The sequence below is a fragment of the Notothenia rossii genome (assembly GCF_949606895.1).
Source record: "Notothenia rossii genome assembly, chromosome: 10".
In the NCBI taxonomy this organism is placed as follows: domain Eukaryota; kingdom Metazoa; phylum Chordata; class Actinopteri; order Perciformes; family Nototheniidae; genus Notothenia; species Notothenia rossii.
Window position 1 is genome coordinate 21,244,269 of NC_136908.1, and position 23,632 is coordinate 21,267,900.

Below are 23,632 nucleotides of genomic sequence, written 5' to 3' on the forward strand. Positions count from 1 at the left end.
TCCAATTAATGCTATGTTTAAAGCTTGTTAAAGCTTGTTTATAATTATTAACACTGAGCTACTATCGAACATATCTAACTGTCAATTTCCCGGCAGCTTGCTCACTAATGTATTTCTCATGCTGATAACACAGACATATTTATTTCGTAGCCAGAGAGAGAAGTGTTTCCTGCCTCTTAAATATCTTGTGTTAACTGAAGTCAGGGTGGAAAAGTCAAATGTATGCCAGTATTTATTTAAGCTGGTAGTTGGCTGTGTATCAGGGATTTGGTCCAGTCCTGAATATCAGCTGTAATGTTTTGGCAGCAAACCGTTTTCTAAGGCAACAATATCATCTTGTGAGTCCTCTTCACAAGTTACACATGCTTATTATGAGTCGTGAGTATTTTCTACCAAACGGTTATTTTCCCTTCTAATTATTAATTTTCTTGCTAAGAATTAAGTTAGGAAAATCAGTAGGCTACCCCTCTCATATCTGGAGTCACAGCTAGCAGGCCATTAGCCTAGCTTAGCATGAAGACTAGTGGAGGGTTGAAACAGCTAGCCTAGTTCTGGACAAACTTTGAAAATACACATACAAAAGTTTATATTGCTTGTTATTGATCATTTAGTATGATTTATTTTTTTAGAACAGAAATATTAAGAAGTAAAATGATGTACTGCATCTTGGGCTAAAACATCCAAGCTAACCTAGCTAATTCCTTCGCTATTTCAAAATGGTACTCTAACTTTCTCTTTCGTTATTGTTTTGATTAGGGTTAGAAAATTACATATTGTAGCAGAAAATGACTATTATACAATACTGTGCGTTCAACTATCGTTTTTAACTTTCTGGTCCCTCCAGGAGAGATATGAGTCCGCTATCAAGAGGTCGACAAAGAAGACGTGGACCGAGATCCGCCAGCAGAGATGGTCCTGGGCGGGAGGACTCAACCATACTTCCCGCAGAGAAAGTGAGTTTTAAATCAACCATAATCACACAGACACTAAAACACAATTACAGAAATATATATCACGGAAGTATATCACATCCTCACTTTAACTCAGGCCTTCCTGTTGAGCACCGCTGCATAGACTGTGACTCACTGGTCCCACTGATGCAATGTAAGGAAATAACTTCGGAAGGGCTCGCTGTCATGAGGGCGGGGACCAGAGGCAGATGACCCCACTCAGTAATTTCAACCCTTGTAATTCCTCAGCGAATGTCAATGGAACAAGGAAACTGCCTTGAATTCATTAGAATAGCAGTGTGAACAGTGTTTTCTCAGAGAGCTGTGAGCTTATTCCCCTTTTCAAACATGTGACGAGACGCCTGTTTTGGAGCTGTGACACCGAGGTCAAGACAGACAGGTTTCTCTAATTTAAAGTGTGAAAGATAGTGAATGTGTGTGAGAAGCATGTGTGTGTGATATTTTATGCTGATTTTTTGTAGCAGAAAAAACAGTGGATCTATAATGGGGATGGGACGATAAAGGATTGGGATAAAAAGACACTGATAATAAACATATAATTGTTTGCAAAGAATTTTCTTTATGAGTATAATCGTTAATATCCTCACATGAGTGACTTTGAAAACCTGTGTAGCTCACTATCATGGTAGAGAAATAAAAGAATACAGCTTAATTTAAAGGAAAGAGGAATGTATTTTAGTGTTATCCTTAATTTATGCAGATGGAACGTTTTTTTATCATTATTTAAGGTTTCTTGATTTTCATTTAAAAGTTTGTTCTCTAAAAAAATATTTATCCTATCTGTGATTCAGATATGTCAACAGATTTGGAGGTAAAGTGCTTTCAGTATGTTTCAGTGCCATTTTAAGAGTTTCTAATTAAACATTTTAATTTTAAGTATGATTAGTATAATGTTGTAAATCCCATTTCTTTTGGCCAGGATAATGGTGACATGACTCCCATGCCTTCTCTAAATGTGTTTTAAACTATACCACACCCTTCCCCATGCTTTCCTCAAATTTCCTTCCAATTTCCTCCCCCCACGTCTGAATTCAGAATAATCTCCTCCTTAATGTTAATGAGAGCCTCAGAATGGTCCCTGATCTCCTCCTGATCCACAGCGAGGGGAGTCGGCAGCCCTCGGCTGGGTTCGCCTGCACTCCGCCCGTCTTGTGAACAGTTGTTGTCTGTTGCGTTCTCTCCGGTGCAGGCAGATGCTCGGCCTCCACGGTCAACTTGCCGAGACAGGTGGACCCTGTCATTAACAACAGGCTGTCCAAGTCCTCTGCCACGCTCTGGAACTCCCCCAACAGAAGTAAGGACGACCCGACGTCAATGTCCACCAGGCTTCCTCTTCCCTCCCTAATCATCCCCCCTTCACCTTCCCCACCTCCTCTCACCCTGTCTGGTTTTTGGTTTTCTTCTTTTATGATTATAACTGTGGTCTCTGGTGGCCTGCCTGCCTGCCTGTGCTTGGTGACTGGTCATTACTCCCTCCTGTTGTCAGGTCTCGTTTGCATCGTGATTTTTTGATTTCAGTCGGTGGTTGTCATTGGTTTTGAGTTTCCTCTGCATTTTTGATCAACCTCCCTTTCACCTCGACATCACTGAGACACATTTCTTGATGGAAAGTCTTTTTGGAAAGTTTATAAGTTCACATCTTGTCTCGACACATTCTTTATTGGTTGTCCCCTCCAGTTTAATGTTGGTGGTTTGGTGTGGTGGTGGTATTGGTGGTGGGTATTATAGTGTGACTGTTGCAAATGCAAGAAGCGCAACTAAATGCACATGTATTATATTATAATTTTTGTGTTCTTTTTTCTAGATGTATAGCCTCATTCCATTGAACATTTGGTTAGTTATTTACAGAAACATGTTGCTGGCTCCAAGACAAAAACAAGTAGTTTATCATGTTAGCATGCTAACATTATCGAATATGTAACTTTTGCTGAACACCAGTCACTGTAAAGGGACACTTAGTGATGTGTTTTATTACCTTTGCCAAAGAGGTTATATTTTGAGGTTTGTTTGCGTGTTGGTTGTCTATTTTGTCAGCATTAGGAAAACCCCTAAAATATTTGAGCAGATATATTATATATCAATATTTTTCACATGCAGATTTCACACTTAACCATGAATATAAACTTCACGCTTGATCACCACAATCAGTAGGATCATCCTCTGGTGACAATGAATGTTTATACAAAATGTCCTGACAATCAATCCCATAGTTGTTGAGATATTTCAGTCAGGACCAAAGTAGTGGACAAACAAACCTACATCACTTTCCATACAGCCATGCTGCTTAAGTGTGGCTAAACATTTTACTTTGTTGTTGAATTAAAATCCTTTAAAGTGAACACAATGTCAAATCAACATGACATATATGTTATGAGCTGATTTAATTTTTGTTTTGGTGTCAGCAACTCGATGCTGTAATATGACAAACATTTAAGATGAACTTGTTGTATCAAACTCATTTCATCAGACTCCTGAGTTTCCACATGAACATAGGCAGCAATGTCTTCATCTCAGATTGGTCACGCCTCATAACATTGTGTCATTATTGATCTTATCACCCACAGTGCAATCAGCAGCTCTGCTCCCGGCTCTCGTCGCCACAATACAGATTCAGATTTCATGCTTTGTTATCACTAATAATACAGATGCTCGGATACTGCGGGAACAGTTTCGGAGCAGAATCATATTGGATGTCAGAGCTCGTGTTCCTGGCCTTTGGAGATGCTCAGTGAGCCAGTAATAGTGTGGTGCTTGTGCTGGTGGGGGGGTTATGTTTATAGATCTAGGCATCAATCTACCTCGTCGATCACCAGACAGCAGCTCAGCCTCCTCTTACCGCATTGGAGAAAAGGAAAAGATGAGGAGGAGGGGAAACCACTGTTGCCTAGCAACGGGAGGTAGTTGGGTTATCTGTTAGTCATAAAAACATGTTGTGTAATAATCCGTCCAACGTACAGCAGGGGTGATTGTTGCATAAGAAAGACGGTGTATGATGAGGAGTGCTTTTTAAATTGGCAATCCTTAAGATCCCTTCCTGTTTACTCATCAAGTGCGATAGTACCTGGGTTGGCATAACAAACTTTTGTCGTTTGAATCAAGAAGTCAGGCAATAATTGGCTTTTTTAATCATTCTGTGAGCAGTCGTGATCTGATTGTGTGCTGCACCGTGCAAGAAAGCAAACAGCTTATTGGCAAACACATAACATTTCCTTTGATTACTTTACTATACAAGTCAACCAGTTAGAAGCTTTTATTGTGAAGCTGCAGCAGTATGACGTGTTTGTATTAGCAGGAGAGCAAATATTGCGATACATTTATCAGTAGTCAATCACCATTATCATTATGTGATGGATTAACACACTTAATTTGTTTTTAAATATATGAGAAGTGAATATACATGTCATGTAAAACCATAGACTGTATATATAAAACGTATAAAAAACAAAACTTGTGTCCTGGCAGCACTGCTTTTGTGATTGCACTATTATCATGTTTATGTGTATAACAGAGAAGAAGCGGATCGCTAGACATGGTGAACTTCTCCTAAAAATACATCTTTGCAAAGCATGTTGTCAGTTTTTGTCATGAGAGACAGGAAAACCGGACTGTCTGTCATAATACATTAGCGTTCACGTTTAGATGGAGCATTCTTTGTTCATCTCTATGTTTTTGTCTCCTGTGCGCTCACAGTGTTGTCTGTTGTGATGGAGCTGTACAGAACAGACACGAAAAAAGTTACTTCATAGAGTCTCTGCCTAGTGCTAAATGTTTAAAATAAAGTAGATGAGGTAAAAATGGCCTAAATGGAAATACAACAGCAAAAATTAAATTAAAACATATCAAATGTACTTCTTTCCTGCACTGTCTGCAGGCCTAAATTAAAAATGATTTGAAGAACAATAATTCCAAAGTTTATTCCTTTATTTCAGTTGCTGTAAGAGATTTGAATGTCATCTATGTGATATTCGGTTTAAAGACTTTCTAAACCTGAACTCTGACTCAGCAAAATTCATCTTCTCTTTCTCTCTCTTTTGCAAGTATTTGTCTGGTGAGAAACCAAGGCAGTTTCTCACATAGGCGGAGTTTGACATTTGCGCTTGGGGGGGCAAACCTTTTTTACTGATGTCAGTACACAGTCCCAACTATTGCGTGGGGTGCTACGGATACAGTAGCAATAAAGCCAGTGTTCACCGCACTGAGTATGACTTTTCCACATACGAACACAACTCGCCCCATCATGCACGCCTCATGCCCGCCGTACACTCATATGGAAGGGGCGGTCTCTCCCCCCAACAACAGTGCAAATCATAACTGTAAAACTTATCATAACTGTGCACATCTTATACTTATTTGATAACTACTATATCCCTTGGTTACTTGAACACGCTACAATATTAATAACCAGTGTCCTACTTAGTGCAGAAGTCGACGCCTTAAACGTCCCAGAAATTGGACGCTTTGAAAGTCGCTGCATATCCATTACTGCTAATTCTTGTAATACAGTAGCTGAATCACTTGTATGCAAAAAAAAAGCAAGGGAACTTGTGTCCTTAACCTCATAAGTCACACACGTCACAACATGTGACTGCTCAAAACATGATATTATTCAGATTTGTATTGTAACAATCATTTTATTACATCTATTAAAATATTGATATACGAAATATTTGTATTGGAACAGTTTTAGACTTAGTAATGCTGTAACATATTTCAGGCAATGCCCCCCCTGCCCCCCCGCAAAATCCGCCTATGGTTTCTCCCCAGACTCATTTGATTCTGCTGGAATCAGCTTTATCCTTGGACATTAAGTTTGCTTTACTCATGAGAGAGTGACTTATTTGTGTGTGTTTTCACTCGTCATTACAATACATGTGATTGTATCCTGCTGCTGTTGGACGTCGTACATGCTGAGTTTACATCACATGACACTCGATAACTGATAGATTCACACTGTAAGAAACTAGAATGGGGCTAATGCTAAACTCATCAGAAACTGACAGGGAGTTTGCACTGCATTGGATGTGATAATGGTCATGTAAACAGGCCTGCTAGCTTTTGACCTGACTTTTGAGTGGTAAGATATAAAAACATTAACTCTGGGTTTTGCTCTTGTGTGTGTCCTAATGTATTGTTCTGTGTGGTTGAGTTCAGTCATTCATCCTGTATGATTTCTCTGTTTGTGGGAGTCCATGATTGGCAGACTGGAGTTTCAGTTATCGGTTATTTAAAATGTTCTGATAACAGCTCTCACCAAGATACTTGTGGAGATATGGGAACATGTAGTGGGATTAAATCACGTGTATGTTGATCTGCCGTTCCCATATCCAAACTGTTTTTCCTTTAGTATAACGTTATAAGCTTTTACCATTTTATAAGACTTTCCAATATCATCTTCTTACTTTGAATCACTTCATGTGAGTTGGAATTAGTTTCCAGCAGCTCATGAATGTAGCGTCAAACTCCACTCTGCATCAGACTGTGATTTGTGTGTGTGTGTGTGTGTGTGTGTGTGTGTGTGTGTGTGTGTGTGTGTGTGTGTGTGTGTGTGTGTGTGTGTGTGTGTGTGTGCGTGCGTGCGTGCGTGCGTGCGTGCGTGCGTGCGTGCGTGCGTGCGTGCGTGCGTGCGTGCGTGCGAAGAGAGGGTGTGCTGCTGTGTCATTAGAGAGGAGAGGTACACCTACTGCAGAGTGAGCATGGTCCCGTGTGCAGCAGATATGATGGTGTATTGGTGGTGAGTACCTGTGTGTAGCTCCGTCAGTAACCCGACTCTGACGGCGCCCTCTTGTGTCAGCCCGCAGCCTGCGTCTGAGCCCATGGGAGAGCCGGATCGTGGAGCGGCTCATGACGCCGACGCTGTCCTTCCTGGCCCGCAGCCGCAGCGCCGCCACCCTCCTCAACAACAGTGACTCTCGTGAGTGTTAAACGCCTTCTCAATGTTTGTACCCAATTTGAACCATTCTCCTTTCTCGGCACATCACTGTAGTGTGCAGGGAGGGAGGAATAATATAGATGTTATGTTCACTAACAGAAAACAAAGAAACCATTGCATTCATATTTAGAAAGCTGGAACCAGCAAATAACTGGCATATTTGTCTTTGCAATTATTATTATCAATGTATTCATCCTTTTATAGGTAAACCCTGTGGTCATATTTGATTTGACTGAAAATAAGGCACCAATTTATGATCAGTTAATCTGTCATTTATTGGTTTGTTGAATTGATGACAATACTTACTTACTTGGAACAAGCAAATATTTAGCATTTTTGTATTTATAGATGATAAATCAATTGAGTTGATGCCTAAGGGAAAATGGTGTCTTTGGTTTGTTGAAGAATAAACTAAAACCGGCACTAATGGATACAAAATGATGATTTAACTTTGAAGTGAAATCAATAAAACTCCATAAGAAAACTGTAAAATAAGTCACACCCTCTAAAGATATCATTACTTCATCCGTCCATTAGATTTAATGTGTGTTTCCAAGTTGTGAGGCTTTGTATCATCACTCTGAAGTGAATGTGTTAGTGTGTCCGTGGGGGCGCTCTCTGCATGTTCACATGTTACTCAGACTCTCCTCACTGCTCCCGCTCAGCCTCGCTCAACGCCTCCCATCACAGCCCGCACCAGAACGCAGAGCGCTGGAGGCTCTCCTCCGCCAGCACGCCGGACATCACCCTGCGCCAACGCCGGCGAAACTCCACACCGGTACGCCCACATAGGAATTCTCTTATGAACAGACCTCCTGTAAATATAATCCCAGTTTCTGCAGTGGCTTTTTATTGTAGTGATTTTCATTTAACAGTTTATTTTGTGGTGTTATTCATCATCTTTCATGCTTCACAAACAGACATTGGACATCATCACTAAAAATAAGTGTATGTATAGTATAATATAGAAACTTAGGAACGTGAAGCCTTTATATCAACATTTTCTCCTCTGAATGTAATTTGAAATGTGTGCTGACAAATTCACAGAGAATGATGGCATTTGTGGACCTTTAAGCTCAATGTCTTGGTTTTATGCAACTTTATTAATTGTTTTACTCACATGGCTGTTTTCATTGAAAAAGCTCTAACAACCCAGCAGACAGACTCAGTTTAAGACCATTTGGTGAACATAATGGAGCCTTTAGCAGCTTATTAGGCACATATTTCTCTCAGGAGTTATTGAGGGCCAACACAGAGCTAGAGTCAATACTGGACTTACATTCATAATGTAGAAAGAAACAAAACTCCAAGTAATGATTGTGCTGCTCTGTGTTTGCCAATTTCAGACAATACTATGTAATAAATATAGTGTTTTACCGCTGTGTTAGAACAATCATTTGAAATAATCCTAAATTCCCAAAATGGGCAACATAAATAAACCCTAGTTTGAGGTCTGTTTTTGCTTGTTTTATAATCTCATTTGTTATATTCACAATGTGAGAGCTTCCATAACATTTCATTTGGTGATACGGACAGTTTACTAAACCTCCTTTCTCTAGAATATACGGTTTTCAAAATACATTTTAAACAGTTACTTATTTCTGTTACGTCTGTCTTCAAGTTGGACAAAAAGAAGAAAGAGAAGAAAGACAAGGAGAGGGAAAATGAAAAGGAGAAGAACTCTCTCACAAAAGACAAAGTGCCGAAGAAGAGACAGACACCATCGCCTACCACCCAGAGGTCCAGGCCAACCAGCAGGTATCACACCAATGATTTGTGCCAAACCCTTTTATGTTGAATTCATATATTGAGGACTTATTTAAAGCAACGTTAAGAAGCTGTTTGTATTGACTTCGGCGGCTCTTGTGGAAAGTGGTTATAGCACAACATGTCGTAAATATTTGGATCATGCTTTCTCGTTAATATGGTTCAGATGCATACAGTGAAAGAGAGATGTCATCTATTTGTGTGCCATTTATCTTTTATAAATGCTGCTATTGGATAGCGATGAGATAAGAGGGATTAAAGTATTACAATATTTGACCTGGGTTGAAATACAGTATACATGGGAACAATGATTTCATATAGCAAAATACAACGTGCACCAACAAGTCTGCCTTGCATCTCCACTACTAGGGTTCTAACATCCTCCCTTTGGCGTAACACATTCCAAGAAAGCTGCCTTTTGTTTTAGAAATGACCATTGTTTGGCTTTGTAGATTATACAGGGTCAGGTCGTTCCATAATGCAACCCTAGAGTAGACAATTAGCTTTTTAGCCTCATGACATAAAGCTAGCTCTTGTGTAGCATTTGTGTTTGCTTCCAACTCTGTCAATGAAACTCCAAGTTGCTATGATGTAACTCCTTAAAGCTGGACATCATTCAGTCAGCAGCAGAGGGCCGGTCTATTAACAGCACGACAGATTGTATCGGACAGAAATTGGTTTTCCTGACGGATGCACACAGAGGGAAGAAAGATGGCTCCCTGCCTCCCCTCGTATCAGGTTCCTCTCCCCTGCAGCCACAGCATCATGTTTCAGATGGAGACACTCATATATTCCACATGACCTAGTTATGAGCTTTCTGCAGTGCACTGGAACTTAGTTACCTTTTCCTTCACGGTTAGGATTTCTCTGATGTTTTACCTCCATCTCCTGTGTTCTCATCAGCACCCCGAAGCCCAGAAACAGACCTCCATCACCCGTCGCCCCCAAAAGTCGCCCCCTGTCCCCCATGGTGCCAGCAGCACCTTCTAAGACCCAGACGGGCAAGAAGACCCCTCCTCCTGGCACCAAGACCCGGCCTAAACGGGCCCAGACGCCTGCCAGGGTGTCCCAGACGGTCACTGCAGTGGCCGTGGAAACAAGCCAGCAACCCCAGAAGCCCGACACTCCAGAGGAGAAAAAGAGTGAGTGTGGTTACCATAGAGACGATAGCCAAGACTCAAGGTGACCCAGACTTTTTGGCCGACATTCACGTTTAATAAAAGCTGTGATTACTGCAGAGTGTGTGTGCCAGGTTCTTACTGAACCTCTGAGGTCTAAGGGCATTATCTTGATTTATAATTGTAATGTAATCTTTTAAAGCTATCTGCATACATAAGTATCCCATGTCTCTTATATCATAATGTGCTTAAAATGTGAGTTCTAAAATGAGGCACCCAGCAATGTGTAAAGAGATAATTTAGCTTTTTGCTGCATTTCTTGGCTTGAAATGGGTTTATCAAAATCTTAGGTTCACAATAGTAGTGAAATATATGAATGACATATGACGTTACGCATGAAAAAAGATTTTCGATCCTGTCCGTCAAAATGACGGGCAGTGAAAAAGTCTAGCGCAACCTCTGCTAGGTACATAAAGCTTCATGGGATATTGCAAATTATATTGATCATTACAAAACACAAACCTAATATTTAGTGTACATTAAAAAATACAACTTCAAGTCACCTTTACTGACCGTTCTATAACTAGAGTGATGTTGAAACTGTCAAACCACCAACCAGCAGCAGACAGATAAAACATTTTGTCTTTTTAAAGTAAATACTCCGCACGGTTTCTCTTTGGAAACATTGAAAACTGTTCAGCTACATGAAACATAGATAATTTCAAACTTTTCTCTTGGTAAACCGAATGGTTCTTCCTCCCTATTGTGTTTACCTCTTAAGCCCCAAGCCCGTTTTTCAGGTTTCAGGCTCGAAAATGACATTCCCAGAACAAATGACCATATCTTCCCTTCTAAAAGGGTTAAATTAATAATCTTTTTTCTCAAAGTAATGATAAACCTGTGATTTGGATGTAGAAAAGTCAGAATCAATATAGATGTTTTTTATTTTAAAGAAAATTCAAATTGAACATGGTAAAAAAAACGGTAAATGATAGTGTCCGTCCAAAAAATATGTTGTACTTATAGTGAAAACCAGTGTTGAAAGTGTGCCGGTCCTACCCGGTCCTTAGTACCGGTAAGAGATTTCCAGGCGGTCCGGAGGACCGGGAAGAATTGATAGCTCCACCCGTGGAATTTATACTACGAAGGGCAGATATTTTGGTTTGGATTACTGGTCTGGTCGTGTGTGTGTGTGTGTGTGTGTGTGTGTGTGTGTGTGTGTGTGTGTGTGTATTTTTGCGTTTGTGCGTATTGTGTTTGTGTCCCGGGGAAAACACTAACGAGAAACACCGGCTGCTGTTATGCCTGCTGTGACCTCAAGTTACTCCGTTCTTCGCTTGTAATTATGCCGTTACAAGCTTCTAAGTTGTATTTATCATCTGAATTTGCCGAAACAAGTTTCATATTCTGAAAGCCAAGACTTTGTTTATTAAACAAAACACCCGAACCCCGAAAAACAATTTTTTTTACGCAAATCCACGTTTATTTTGAAATGAGCCGTTGCGACTTCCGACTGATTTCGATAGAGCGGGTCACATATTAGCTTTTTCCCACTTGATCAGAATAGCGGGAGGAGAAAAGAATGGAGTGACTGAATGACAGCTAGAAAATTAGGCTACGTGGTAATTAAAGCAAAAATGCAAACGACGACTCTTTAGATGTTTAAGAGAAAGGAGAGAGATGAAGAAACTCAGAATGTGCTTAAAATTTGAAAAACAACGCCCACAGATGACACAGGTGATGATGCTTATTTAGCCCAGAGAATGGACATGAACATGGCCATGATGAATATAATAAGTTAGCTAACTAGCAAACTGTATCTCTATATGGGGTGCCCAACCAGTCGATCCCCAGTCGATCTCGAGATGTCTAAAAGTAGAACAACAATATTCAGTTAATGTCCTACAACAGGGGTGGCCAAACTTTTTGGTTCAGGGGCCACAATGATGTATCAATGTGACAGCCGGGCCGGGGGGCATTGTTTGGTTCCGTCTTGATTCATGTCGGGCTGAGGGTTGTTTTAATCTCATTCTCCCGCGCGCGGGGTGACGTCCACGCGCAGCTGCGACGACCAGGGAGGAAGGGACTTTTCGCGGCGCGCGCGGCGTGTGGACAGTGGGGGATAACATAAATAAAAATTGGATCGTTGTATTTTAGACTTTAAGGCTTTTTAAGATCAGCGCGGGAACCCTGGCTCATTTATACCAATATTGGACGGGCCACATTAAACACATCAACGGGGCGCATGTGGCCCGCGGGCCGTAGTTTGGCCACCTCCAGTCCCGGTTCTACGGGGGTGCATAAGGGTCCCAGTTGAATGTTAAGCAACCTCACTTGAAAAAGAGAAGGGAGTGAAAAATATTACATATACAATAACAATAATAATAATAATAATAATAGTAGTAGTAGTAATATGAAGAAGAAGAAGAAGAATATAGTTGAAAATAAAATAAACTGTAATTGTGTTCAAATATTGTGGTCAAATAACTATAGTTAATAACCCCCCCCCGTCAACGATCGCCGCCGTCTTGGTTAAAAAAAGATTGGGCACCCCTGCTTTATATAGTCAATGGCTATTTTACTCAGAACACAACATGTACACAGCATACTATTTTAACATTAAATATTTTGCTTTGATATCTTCTATTTTAATCTGCACATTGTGGCATACATTTTATTTTATTAGTATTTTAATTTATGTAACCAATATTCTGAAAATTCAAAGAAAGACAGAGACTTGTACATTTTTGACTGTCTGCTGAATTTAGTTATACATCTTTATTCTAATTTATAACAGTTGAGGCCCAGAGGGAGGAAGAGGAGACTCAGCCAGAAGAAGTGGCAGCAGGTCCCTCAGAAGCCACCATAGGTGATGCTAGCCCTACTGCATACCCTTCTATATGGAAAGAAGAACAATATGAACAGTTCAAACAGAAAAATGAATGGATGTATGCTCACAATGGAAGGCTAGGCTGTACCCCATGCCATGATGTGAAGGATCTGGGTGTCATGGCCTCCCGTGGTGTTAATATTGCTATTCAGTAGGCTGATGGAAAGATAATCCCAGCTGGTCCATCAAGGGATGTCCAGCTTTCATCACTGCGCAAAAAAATCCGTGAACACAAGAACTCTGCAGCACATAATGAAGCAGTCAAGATTATTCAGACAGCAAATAAAGATATTCTTCTGAACATGAACGCGAGTAGTCAGGAGTCTGTGTTTGAGTCTACTGCCAAGGTATTCATGACAACCTATTATGTGGCCAAGAACAACAAGCCTTTCACAGACTTTGAGATTCTGATTGACCTGCAGCATGCAAATTCTGCTGATTTGGGGCGTGTTTTGCATAGCAAAACTGTCTGTTGACATAATTGAGCATGTGTCATCACAGATGAAAAAGGAACTTCTAAAAAAGATAATAGAGACCAAAAGCAAAATCACAGTATTGGCTGATGAGTCAACCAGTGTTGGGCACAAATCAACACTAATTGTGTTCCTGAAGGCTAGTGTTGATGGAGACATGGAGCCCATTGCCTTTCCGTTGTACCTGGTTGAGCTGGATAGTATGTCTGCTCCTCATATCAAGGAACAGATTATGGGTTGCTTGCTTAAAAATGGCTTTACTGTTGAGTTGCTGAGAGAAATCCTCATTGGATTTTGCAGTGATGGGGCCAGTGTCATGCTGGGAGTGAAGTCAGGTGTTGGGAAGTTGCTCCAGGATGACTTCCCAGGCATCATACTATGGCACTGCCTTAATCACAGACTGGAGCTTGCTGTTGACCAGGCACTGGATGTGACAGGGGGAACAAAGGACTTCCAGGCATTCATGGACAGCCTATATTCATTATATAGCCAGTCACCAAAAAACATGCGGCAGCTGAGTGAATTTGCTCACAACCTGGACATCGCCCTCAGGAGGATTGGAAAAGTGTTCAGTGTTCGCTGGGTAGCTTCTTCATGGAGGGCAGTCTCTGCAGTTTGGTAGTCTTATCCAGTCTTGGCACAACATTTCCGTGAGGCATCAGAGGATGATACAAGGGACAGCAGAGAGAGGGCCAAATTCAAAGGTCTGCTTTCTAAGTTGTGCTGCATCAACTTCCTGAAAAGTCTTGCACTGATGGCAGATGTTCTGACTGAACTTAAGAACTTGTCAGAAATTCTTCAGAACAGGAAGACCACACTCCCAAAGGCCCATGACATCATGACGACGTATGTCAAACGCATAGAAAGTTTCAATTGCTACCCAGGACAACATGCAGTTGATGCCAGTCAGGCAGAGGAAGTGATGGAATTCAAGGGAGAGGATTTAAGAGTTGGCAGGTCTCCCATCATTGACTCTGCTCAGTTCATCCAAGCAGTGGCAGACAATATGAAAGAAAGACTCTTCACAACCACAGCAAACAGAGCACAGGCCAGTGTTGCAGCCAACCGAAAAGAGGCTTATAACAGCCTTATCAATCAAATGGCAGTCCTCAACCCTGACAACTGGGACCATGACAATCCTCGATTTGGAGATAATGAGGTGAGGGCTTTGTGTGATGTCCTACATGTGAACCAACAATAGGCCCATCTTGGATTCACAGAATACAAGGCCAGTGGAGGAAGAAACATTCCCAACAAAATGAAGAAGTTGCTCATGGCAGTGGCACTGTCTCCAAGCAATGCTGACTGTGAACGGGGGTTCAGCACAATGAATAACATCATAACTGAGTATAGGAGCAAACTTACAACAACAAATGCAGCAAATCTCCTCTTCATCAGCTCTGTGGGACCACCATGCAGACAGTGGGATCCACTGCCTTATGTGAAGACCTGGCTGGGCAAAGGAAGAAGAGCAGCCCACTCAACAAGCTGCATGGCTCGCCGGTACACAGAAGAGGAGAGCTACTTCAGCCCTCTGTGGAAAATGTGGAAAAGTGTGTAGTTTACCTCCCTCAACATGCCTTGCTAATGGTCTGTTAAGTTTTGACACAAGTTGTATGCACAATTGAAAATAAATAATTGACTATACATATTGTCAAGTGTTTCTAATTTCTACCCCATAAAGACATTACAAATTTGAAGTTTGTGTTCAGGGATGCATGAAGCTGGGGGCGGGAGGAGAACAATATGAACCAATGAAGGTCGGGGTAGCATTATAGTACCTGCAAGAAATTCAAACCACTTTCACCCCTGGTGAAAACTAACCTTGGATGATGGGTTAGTAGATTAAAAGCTTTAGGAATCCAAAGTACAACATATAATAAGTACCCTGTATCAAGATTGATGCAAAACAAGTGATATTTGACCTTTTTAGACAGATTTAGCCAAAAAAACCTCTTCTGGGGCAATTTGGGTGGATTTTCCTTATCTCTGGCCCCCCTTCTTCGATTTTGACATGTGACATCTCTTTCTGACCGTTAGAGCCAATAGAATCGAAGGGAAATCGTCCCGCACACACTCATGTTAAAAAAAAAGTGGCGTCTTAGCGCATTCAATCTTGCTACAGAGCGTAGGTATGGCCTGCTCTACTATTTGAAAAACGGAATTGCAGTTTTATTGCTTATAGATTATCAGAAAATTTCAAAGGGGACACAGCCACATTGGATATTAACCTATCAATTAACTACATCATCGTTGTTATCGTTTTAATGCCATTGAAGACCAGTTTTGACCAGACAAAACCAAGGTAAGCCATGTTAGCGTTGTAGGCTACCTAGCGCCACATGTTTTGATGTACGTTTTTGTTGATAACGTCGCGAGTTTGTATCTTTCAGTGTTGAGGTGGGCACCGTTAGATTCTGTGTCTTTACGATCATAAACGATGTCTTGGATGTGCAGCTAGGATAAGTAATAAGGGAGCTAGGAGTTATTTTCGGTGCAGTAATAGGTTAGCATTTTTCGCTCGGGGCTAATTCAGAGGCTCCCTGTTGGCATTGTGTGTTTTAAAAAATATATATATATATCAGTTAAATGAGTTTTTCCCCGTTATATGGATATAAAATATTCATAGTTTATTAAATATTAAGGTTCCTTAGACGTTGTTTCCTGCAAATGACGCGATTTCGGCCCCGGAACCGGGTCCGTGGGACTTGAGAGGTTTTAAGAGTCATACTCATCTCTTGTCTCCTCTCTGACAGCCTCCAGTCCTGTCCCTGCCATCGTGGTGTCCTCTGAACCGCTGACTCCTCCTCTCCTCCGCCCCTCCGAGGCTTCAGCAACCTCTCCAGCTGCTCCCAGCATAGAGGCTGCTGCCCCAGCTGCTCCTCCTGCTGCTCCTCCTGCTGCAGCCTCCTCCAGTAATCCTGCTCCTTCTGCAGCACCACCCCCTGGCCCTGCTGCCTCCAAGTCCTCCAGTAATCCTGCTCCTTCTGCAGCACCATCCCCTGGCCCTGCTGCCTCCAAGTCCTCCAGTAAACCTGCTCCTTCTGCAGCACCATCCCCTGGCCCTGCTGCCTCCAAGTCCTCCAGTAAACCTGCTCCTTCTGCAGCACCATCCCCTGGCCCTGCTGCCTCCAAGTCCTCCAGTAAACCTGCTCCTTCTCTAGCACCATCCCCTGGCCCTGCTGCCTCCAAGTCCTCCAGTAAACTTGCTCCTTCTGCAGCACCATCCCCTGGCCCTGCTGCTTCCAAGTCCTCCAGTAAACCTGCTCCTGCTGCAGCCCCCACCGCTGCACCTGCTGCCCCTGCTGCCCCCGCGGCCTCCACCCCCCCGACTGCACCCACCAGCAGGCCGTCAGCCGGCACCAACAACCCGGAGGAGGCTGCTCGCGTCCTGGCAGAGAAACGCAGACAAGCCCGAGAGCAGCGGGAGAGGGAGGAGCAGGAGCGCGTGGAGCAGGAGAACAGGAACAGGTGAGGGTCAATGTCCATTTAAAACAGCTTGTTATTCATCGGATTATGTCATATAATATTTAGAAAGAATATGATAGTGTGGTTAAGCACTTATGACTTTGCAGGGTATATATAAATATAAATATTTTTTGGACAAAATAACAGAAACACCTTAGGCTTATAGCAACAAAACTCTTCTGCAATACAAAACACCTCATAAACTTGCATTGTATTTCATCCCATTGTAAGGTTATTATTCCTTCTTACCTTGGTGCAAAACAACATGTTTTGTTTCATTGAGTAGATTAATTGGTGCTTGATTTGACAAATCCTTAATTTCCTAATAGTTGTTGTGTGATTTGGCAGCATGAAGATTCAGATAATAACTGCTCCATTTTTAACCAAATAATGAATAAACAAATGATGATAATGAATGATTTATTGGAACTACTTACGCTGCCTGTGGACACATTTGTACGTGTGCAGCTCACCTGCTAAAAAACATTACATTAGATTTGAATTGTTGTTATGCAAATTATTGGCTCATTTTCTTTATTTTAGTATATCAGGACATTTTAGACCAGTTAAATAAAGAGTCACCGACATGTTTTTAATGTTTATTTCTGGAGGTTTTGATACTTTGACGTTTTTCTTGTATTTAAAACATAGATGTTTTTGGTGTCATCATCAATTCCATGTTCGCAAAAATATGAAGGTTTTTATCCCCACAAACCACTGATCTCTATTAAACACTTTAACTTTTCAGGATCCTGCAGGAGGAGGAGAGGAAGTGCCGAGAAGAGGAGGCTCGCTTCATGGCTGAGCAGCAGTGCCTAAGGGACGAGACCCAGCGCGCCGAGGAGGAGAAGGAGGCGCAGGAGAAGGCCATAGCCGAGCAGGAGGAGAACGACAAGCAGCAGAGACAGGTCAGGTTTTTTTATAGGGCAACCAGTGCCTTTGATTAATTGAAAGTGTTTGAAAGGGGGGGACAGAAGGGAAAACCACGGCAAATGGTCCTGGGCCAGATTCGAACCCCGGTCCTCGCCATGGGGACCAAGTTACAGTACATGGGGGGGGGGCCGCCAGCTCTACCAACTGAGTTATACGGAGGCCCGTTCTAGGTTTTTGAAGGTGTTGTCGGAAAAATTGCTTCAGTTGATGCTCTAGTTTGTTCAGGAGGAAGGCAAACGGGTGAATGAGAGTTTATTTAAAGGTCACCTATTATGCAAAATCCACTTGTTCATGTCTTTTATACATAAACATTTGTCTCCTCTGTGGAAAGAGATTCGGAAAGTTTCAGAAAAAAAGATTCTCTCTCTCTTTGTCCCTATCCATTTCTATAAAAACCTGTCTGAAAATGAGCTGATCAGATTTTGACCACTTTGTGATGTCATAACGATTTTTTGGGCTAGTCTAACCAATAGCCAATCACCAACCAAGGTAATCCGCCCCCCCCCCCCCCCCCCCCCACCATATCGTGGGGAGTGGCTCCTTATTTTCATCTAAAGTAACAGACAGAGAATCAGCACTTTTGAAACAGGGCTGAAACAGAGGGGATTATGGGTAATGCTGCAATGATCTGTTTGGTGTTTGGAGCCAAACACTTCAGAGACATGTTTTGTATATATCTGAGACCTATAATATATTGATGAAAAACAGTATAACAGGGGACCTTTAAAGGTTTCAGATCGCACCATTACTTATTGGATGTCTATCATATAATCCAAAACTTCTTATAGTAAAAAATGTGACTTTTAGAAAAATAAAGGCTTGTTTACATCCTACAAGCAACACTTTATACCTAGAAGTTGTATCCATGGGCACTCCAAAGCAAGTTTATTTTAATAGCACATTTCATTAACAAGGCACTTCCGAGTGCTTTACAAATCAAGTGACAAGCTTTTTCGAAAAAAGGCAAAGATAAACCATTTAAAATTACCTTTAAATACAAACAAAATACTCTTTAAATAGCCAAGAAAATGAAAAGAAAGACAAATTAAAATTGAATAAACTGTTATAAAATACCTTAATTCAATGCTGTGAAAGATTTGTATAGGTATTCATTTGATTTGATAAAAGGCTTTAAAAAGGAAAGTCTTCTGATTGAATCAAGTGAAAGTTGCAGCAGACCTCTGTGCTTCTGGGAGTTTGTCCCAAATGAATGAAGAATTCAAACAAAACCCTGCTTTCACTGTGGGAATCAGACACTGCACCCAACACTTCACCAGTTAGACACAGTATCACTTCCTGTTAACTCTAAATACAGTATGCATAGAAAAGCCTCTAATTTTCCATTAGCCACCATGAATCCCTGCGATCCCCCACATGCAGTAAGCCCAGTTTACCATCTGCGCAGATTAAAGCGCACAGGGATGCCTGAGCTGTCGGGGGGGTAGATACCGTACTCCAGCCCATACAGCACTCGTCCTCTGACCACTATCTGTCTGGCATCTGGGCAGATTAAAGCAGGAGAGAGTGCTGCTGTCACGGACAGCTCGCTGGTCCGAGGGCCCTTGTGTGCCCGGGTAGATGCCAGCTGGTGACCTCCATAACGGGGATGAGCAGAGGCTGAGGGGGCCATTGTGATCGGGGAGAATGTGGCAGGCCTGTATCTCTGCTGATAGTCGGATAAGCAGCGTCAGTGTGCCTCAAACACTCAGCCACGCTCCACTCCCTTTCTCCTCTTCAATCGGACCATTGTTCCACTCTGACAGCTCCACACTACAGCGGCCTCATCATTCTGAGAGCTCAAGTGTAGCACTCACTGTAATGGAAACTGAAAATGAGTGTGAATATTTAAAATGTGTCTCTTTAAATGACATTGCTGCAGTTTAAAGTCAGGACACAGCAGATATCTGAAAAAACAGCAGTATGCAACAGTTGACAGATGTGAGTTATGCGCACATCATTATTTCTGTTTTCATTGCGCACTTCTGTTGGCTTGCTGTTGAATCTAAATACCCTGTGAAGCATGTAATGGAGGTACTTAGATTATATCACTTCAGGCCTAGGGGCTGCCTGCAGGACAGACTGAGCGTGTGCTGCCGACTGCTGGTTAAAAGGTTTATTTAAAGCATATTTAATGAAAAGTATTATTAGCATAATGCACTTGTAGTGGAGTAAAAGGTCCAGTATTTACCTCTGATAACTTACAATGGATATGCTCAAGTAAAATGCAAGAACCTCAAATCTATACTTAAGTAATGTAGTTGACTAAGTATTTAGTTACAGTCCATCACTGACTATGAAGGAAAATGTAAGTACCTTTTTCAACCAGATAATGATATGATGTTATTTATTTAGACTCAGTTATGCAATCATTTCTATCAAAAATAATAGATAGCCTTTATTGTCCAAGGAGGTCATTTACTCAAGTTGGCACATCTCAAAAAATGTAATTTGGTGGACATACTGTATGGTCATATATTGGTACACACACTCACAGACACTCATGGGTATATATGCAGATGTACACACAGAAGTGCGTTTAGTGCTGCTGTGGCAGAAGGGATGAAACTCATGCTTAAGACGCCTTTCCTACATGTCATCAGTCTAGCAATTAGCAGTAGAAAATAGTCAAATGAGTCTGTGGCCATCCGTTAGTTAAAAAGAAAAGTGGTAAAATTATAATTAATACTCAATTCACATCTCAATCCACATTAACAAATAATATATCAGTCAATCACACAAAGGTTTTAAGACTAATGCTAAAAATAGTTTCTTGCTGCAGGAAATGTAAAAGGGGAAATAGGACTTCCTGTGCACTTGCATAGAGTACGATTCTACAAATTCAACTTTAATTAGACAGTTGGGCAAGTGTCATTTGCTATGTATTTTGTCTCTGTATTCTCAATCTACACAAGGGCATCTGAAGTGTGTAAAAGAATATCCTAATGAAATTAAACTTTTCTCAACTCTCTGGTGAAGCAGGTTTCAATACAAAAATGACACACATTCGGTTTATTTAAAGTCTTACCTGCAATATTTCTGTTTTCTTTCTTCAGAGGGAGGAGGCTGAAGCCAAGTCCCGCGAGGAGGCCGAGCGCCAGCGCCTGGAGAGAGAGAAACACTTCCAGAAAGAAGAGCAGGAGCGGCTGGAGAGGAAGAAGGTGAGGAGGAAGAATGTTAACACTGTAGCTTTTATCATAGTACTTCCTCCCTCTAAAGAAACATCTCACTAACTGACCTCTCTTGTCTGATCTGCACAGCGCCTTGATGAGATTATGAAGAGGACCCGGAAAAGTGACGCAGGAGAAAAGGTCAGTGTGATTTCTCTTTTACAGAGAAGACATTAACACACTTCTTGGAGTTTTAAAACAGACGTCTTTTTGTTGTTTATCTTCACAGAAAGAGGTCAAAGCTTCTCCACAGGTCAACGGCAAGGACTCAGATCTCAGTAAGGGTAAGTGTCACATCATCAACATACAGGAATACACTCTAAAAATCTAATTTGTTTAATAATAATAAAGCTTTTTTTAAACAACACACGCAGCTCAAAGTGCTTTCCAAAATGACATATCACAAGTTAAAAATACACAACAAGAAATTCCCCTCAGATTATTTGTTAAGAACTTTACAGGTACATGCAGCAAAATATCAAATGTTATCAGGTTAATAGACACAAGGAGGTAAAGTGTATGATAATAAAAATAAAATAAAATAAATAATGGTTTCTCTCCGACAGATAAGACACAAGACAACTGCAACAATATAAAATATGAAACCCTGAAAAAGAAAGTGAACATTTAGGTACAACAGAAATAAAAATAAAAGATAATAGAAATAAAATTGCCATAATTCTAATAAAGGTTAAACAATTAACAAATAAAAAAGACCAACGTAAAAATAAATATTGCTATTGAAGCAAAGTATAACTCATGATTCACATCTTTCTGCAGAAGCTGGGAGCCTCCAGAGTCCTGGTGCAGCTGTGTTCAGCCCGTCACAAAGTGTTCCCGCTCCTGTTGCCAACGACGTCCAGCCCGCCGCCCACCAGAACGGCATCTCTGCCAATGGAGGGGCGGCCAACTTTGAGGAGATCATCCAGTTGAACAATGGATCCAACCCTGCGCAGAGCGGGCTGGTGGGTGAGCCCATGCTGGCGTTTGAGGGCGGAGAGCCCTTCCTGATGAAAACAGGCCCCATGAAGCCTCAGCATGTCGCAGGTACGGTGAAGACTCAGCAGCTGAGACTGTGAGGACACAGCCAAGGTTTGTGTCCTGGTGCTGAATTCACCACTATAAAGTATACTGTTGATTGTGTTAAAGGATGATAATTGTTTAAAAACACGTTCAATCCTACATCCGTATTGCTTGTATAGAAGTAACATGAACCCTAATCACAGTGTATAGTAGTTAGAAATTATAGAACAGGGTATGAAGAGAGAGAAAGTACAAAAGTATATTACAGCCATCATGTTGAAGGATATTAAAGATGTTTTCAAAATGGTGTTGTTTGTTCACATCATTTTATTGTGTGTAAGGAATAAGACTCAAACCTGGGTGAAAGTAACATTAGATAATATAGAAATTCTCGTCCAAAAGATTACAGCAACAGAATAATGTAAAATGTTACAGCTATAATATGAACTGTATAAGAAGTAATACTCACTCATAAAAATGAACAATGAAAGTAAAGTAAATGTAGTTTAATCAAAAATCTCTCTTGGAAATACATTTCAATTCACAATTTTACAAGTAGATATTTCAATGGAAATCAGATGAGGATTTTTGTTTTATTAATAATTTCTATTGATTTGTACGAAGTGGCAAAATATCAAGTATGCCTATGAATTCTTGAGGAATCAAGATGTGGGGTTTTATCGTGTTTAAAGGCTCTATTATGCTTTGGGTTTTTATTTTGTATTTCCTGTAGTCTTTTTTTATAGGTTTGTATGCATGCAAATGGTCTGCAAAGGATAATATCCAAAGGTTTCCTACAGAGGAAACACTTTATGAAAATGTAAGCATGTAAACATGTCAAAGTGGAAAAATACAAATATGAACCTGAAAATGAGCTAAATAGATAGCCTATGCTAAAGCTAATGGGATGCTAATTTTGAAATACAGAATCAGTGCTTTTAATACCTACTGGAATAGAAACTTGATATGAGTTGAACTGTTCCCCTGTATCTGACCTGTGTTGTTGTCTCTGCAGAGGTCCTGTGAGTCCCCACTCATCTCCATGGAGACGCGCCTTATGTCTCTGCTTGAGCTATGAGATTCATGCCATACCACAGCAGCTTGTAGAAGAAGAAAAAATGGTGTGCCAAACAAACAATGAACTGCGCTGAATTCACATTTTACAGTATCTGCCGCAAGAGGACAAAGAGGAGCTTCTCATCTGAAAATATAAAAACATGCAACAAGTATTCTCTGTCTTCACCGCGTGTCTTGGTGCAGCATCTGTCCAGTTGTATTATCAAATGTCACATGCAGAGTTTATGGTGCACCTTAAAGATGACGGACTGTGTAACACATTTTAGAAAATACAATATAAGAGTCTGGAAATACATCATATTTGACAATGGTTGTTATTATTACCGTCGTTACGATATTGTTATTGTTATCTTAAGTTGAACAGTGTGTGCGTGTGTGTGTGTTTGTTGTTTTGTCTTGAATTACTGAGTTATTTAACATGGAGCATTGTAAGGACTGGCCACAGACAGTGTATGTAAATGTATAATGAGCCTGGCTGCCTAGGCCTCCTGTTACAGGGGATCTGTGAAATAAAGCTTTATGAAAGGGTGTCCGTCTGTCTGCATTTATATCGATTATTATTATCAGAAGAAGACATTAGATAACAACATTTTTCAGTGTCCTAATGGGGTATTGCAGATTTTGTAAAAAAAGATTCTGTTTTAAGAGCTGTTCATGGGTGAAAATAGCTAAGGAGATTTGTGATTGTGTGGAAACAAGACAAAATACATATATAAAAACATGGTGTTATACATCCTTCATTCAAACACATTTGAAAGGAAATGCAGTTACCAAACTTGAGTATTTCTCTCAACTGTCGACAGCATGACAGTAAGA

The 23,632-nt window shown here is 41.0% G+C and overlaps 1 protein-coding gene across 6 annotated transcripts in view; it reads left to right on the forward strand.

The window, feature by feature from the left end:
- The window catches only part of LOC307022690 (uncharacterized protein), a 47,198-nt gene extending 23,853 nt beyond the window's left edge, over positions 1 to 23,345 (forward strand). For 3 of the 6 annotated variants that reach the window (XM_079655550.1, XM_079655552.1, XM_079655553.1), the window contains 13 exons: positions 845 to 953; positions 2,161 to 2,265; positions 6,763 to 6,882; positions 7,566 to 7,678; positions 8,522 to 8,658; positions 9,571 to 9,809; positions 15,905 to 16,619; positions 17,365 to 17,524; positions 20,603 to 20,707; positions 20,807 to 20,857; positions 20,946 to 21,000; positions 21,497 to 21,808; positions 22,755 to 23,345. In XM_079655550.1, coding sequence (XP_079511676.1) covers positions 845 to 953; positions 2,161 to 2,265; positions 6,763 to 6,882; positions 7,566 to 7,678; positions 8,522 to 8,658; positions 9,571 to 9,809; positions 15,905 to 16,619; positions 17,365 to 17,524; positions 20,603 to 20,707; positions 20,807 to 20,857; positions 20,946 to 21,000; positions 21,497 to 21,795 — 2,208 coding nt within the window. In that variant the 3' untranslated portion in view covers positions 21,796 to 21,808; positions 22,755 to 23,345. The remainder of the gene's footprint in view (positions 1 to 844; positions 954 to 2,160; positions 2,266 to 6,762; positions 6,883 to 7,565; positions 7,679 to 8,521; positions 8,659 to 9,570; positions 9,810 to 15,904; positions 16,620 to 17,364; positions 17,525 to 20,602; positions 20,708 to 20,806; positions 20,858 to 20,945; positions 21,001 to 21,496; positions 21,809 to 22,754) is intronic. The other 3 variants (XM_079655554.1, XM_079655555.1, XM_079655551.1) reach the window with 2 other exon arrangements.
- Positions 23,346 to 23,632: the final 287 nt, after the last annotated feature.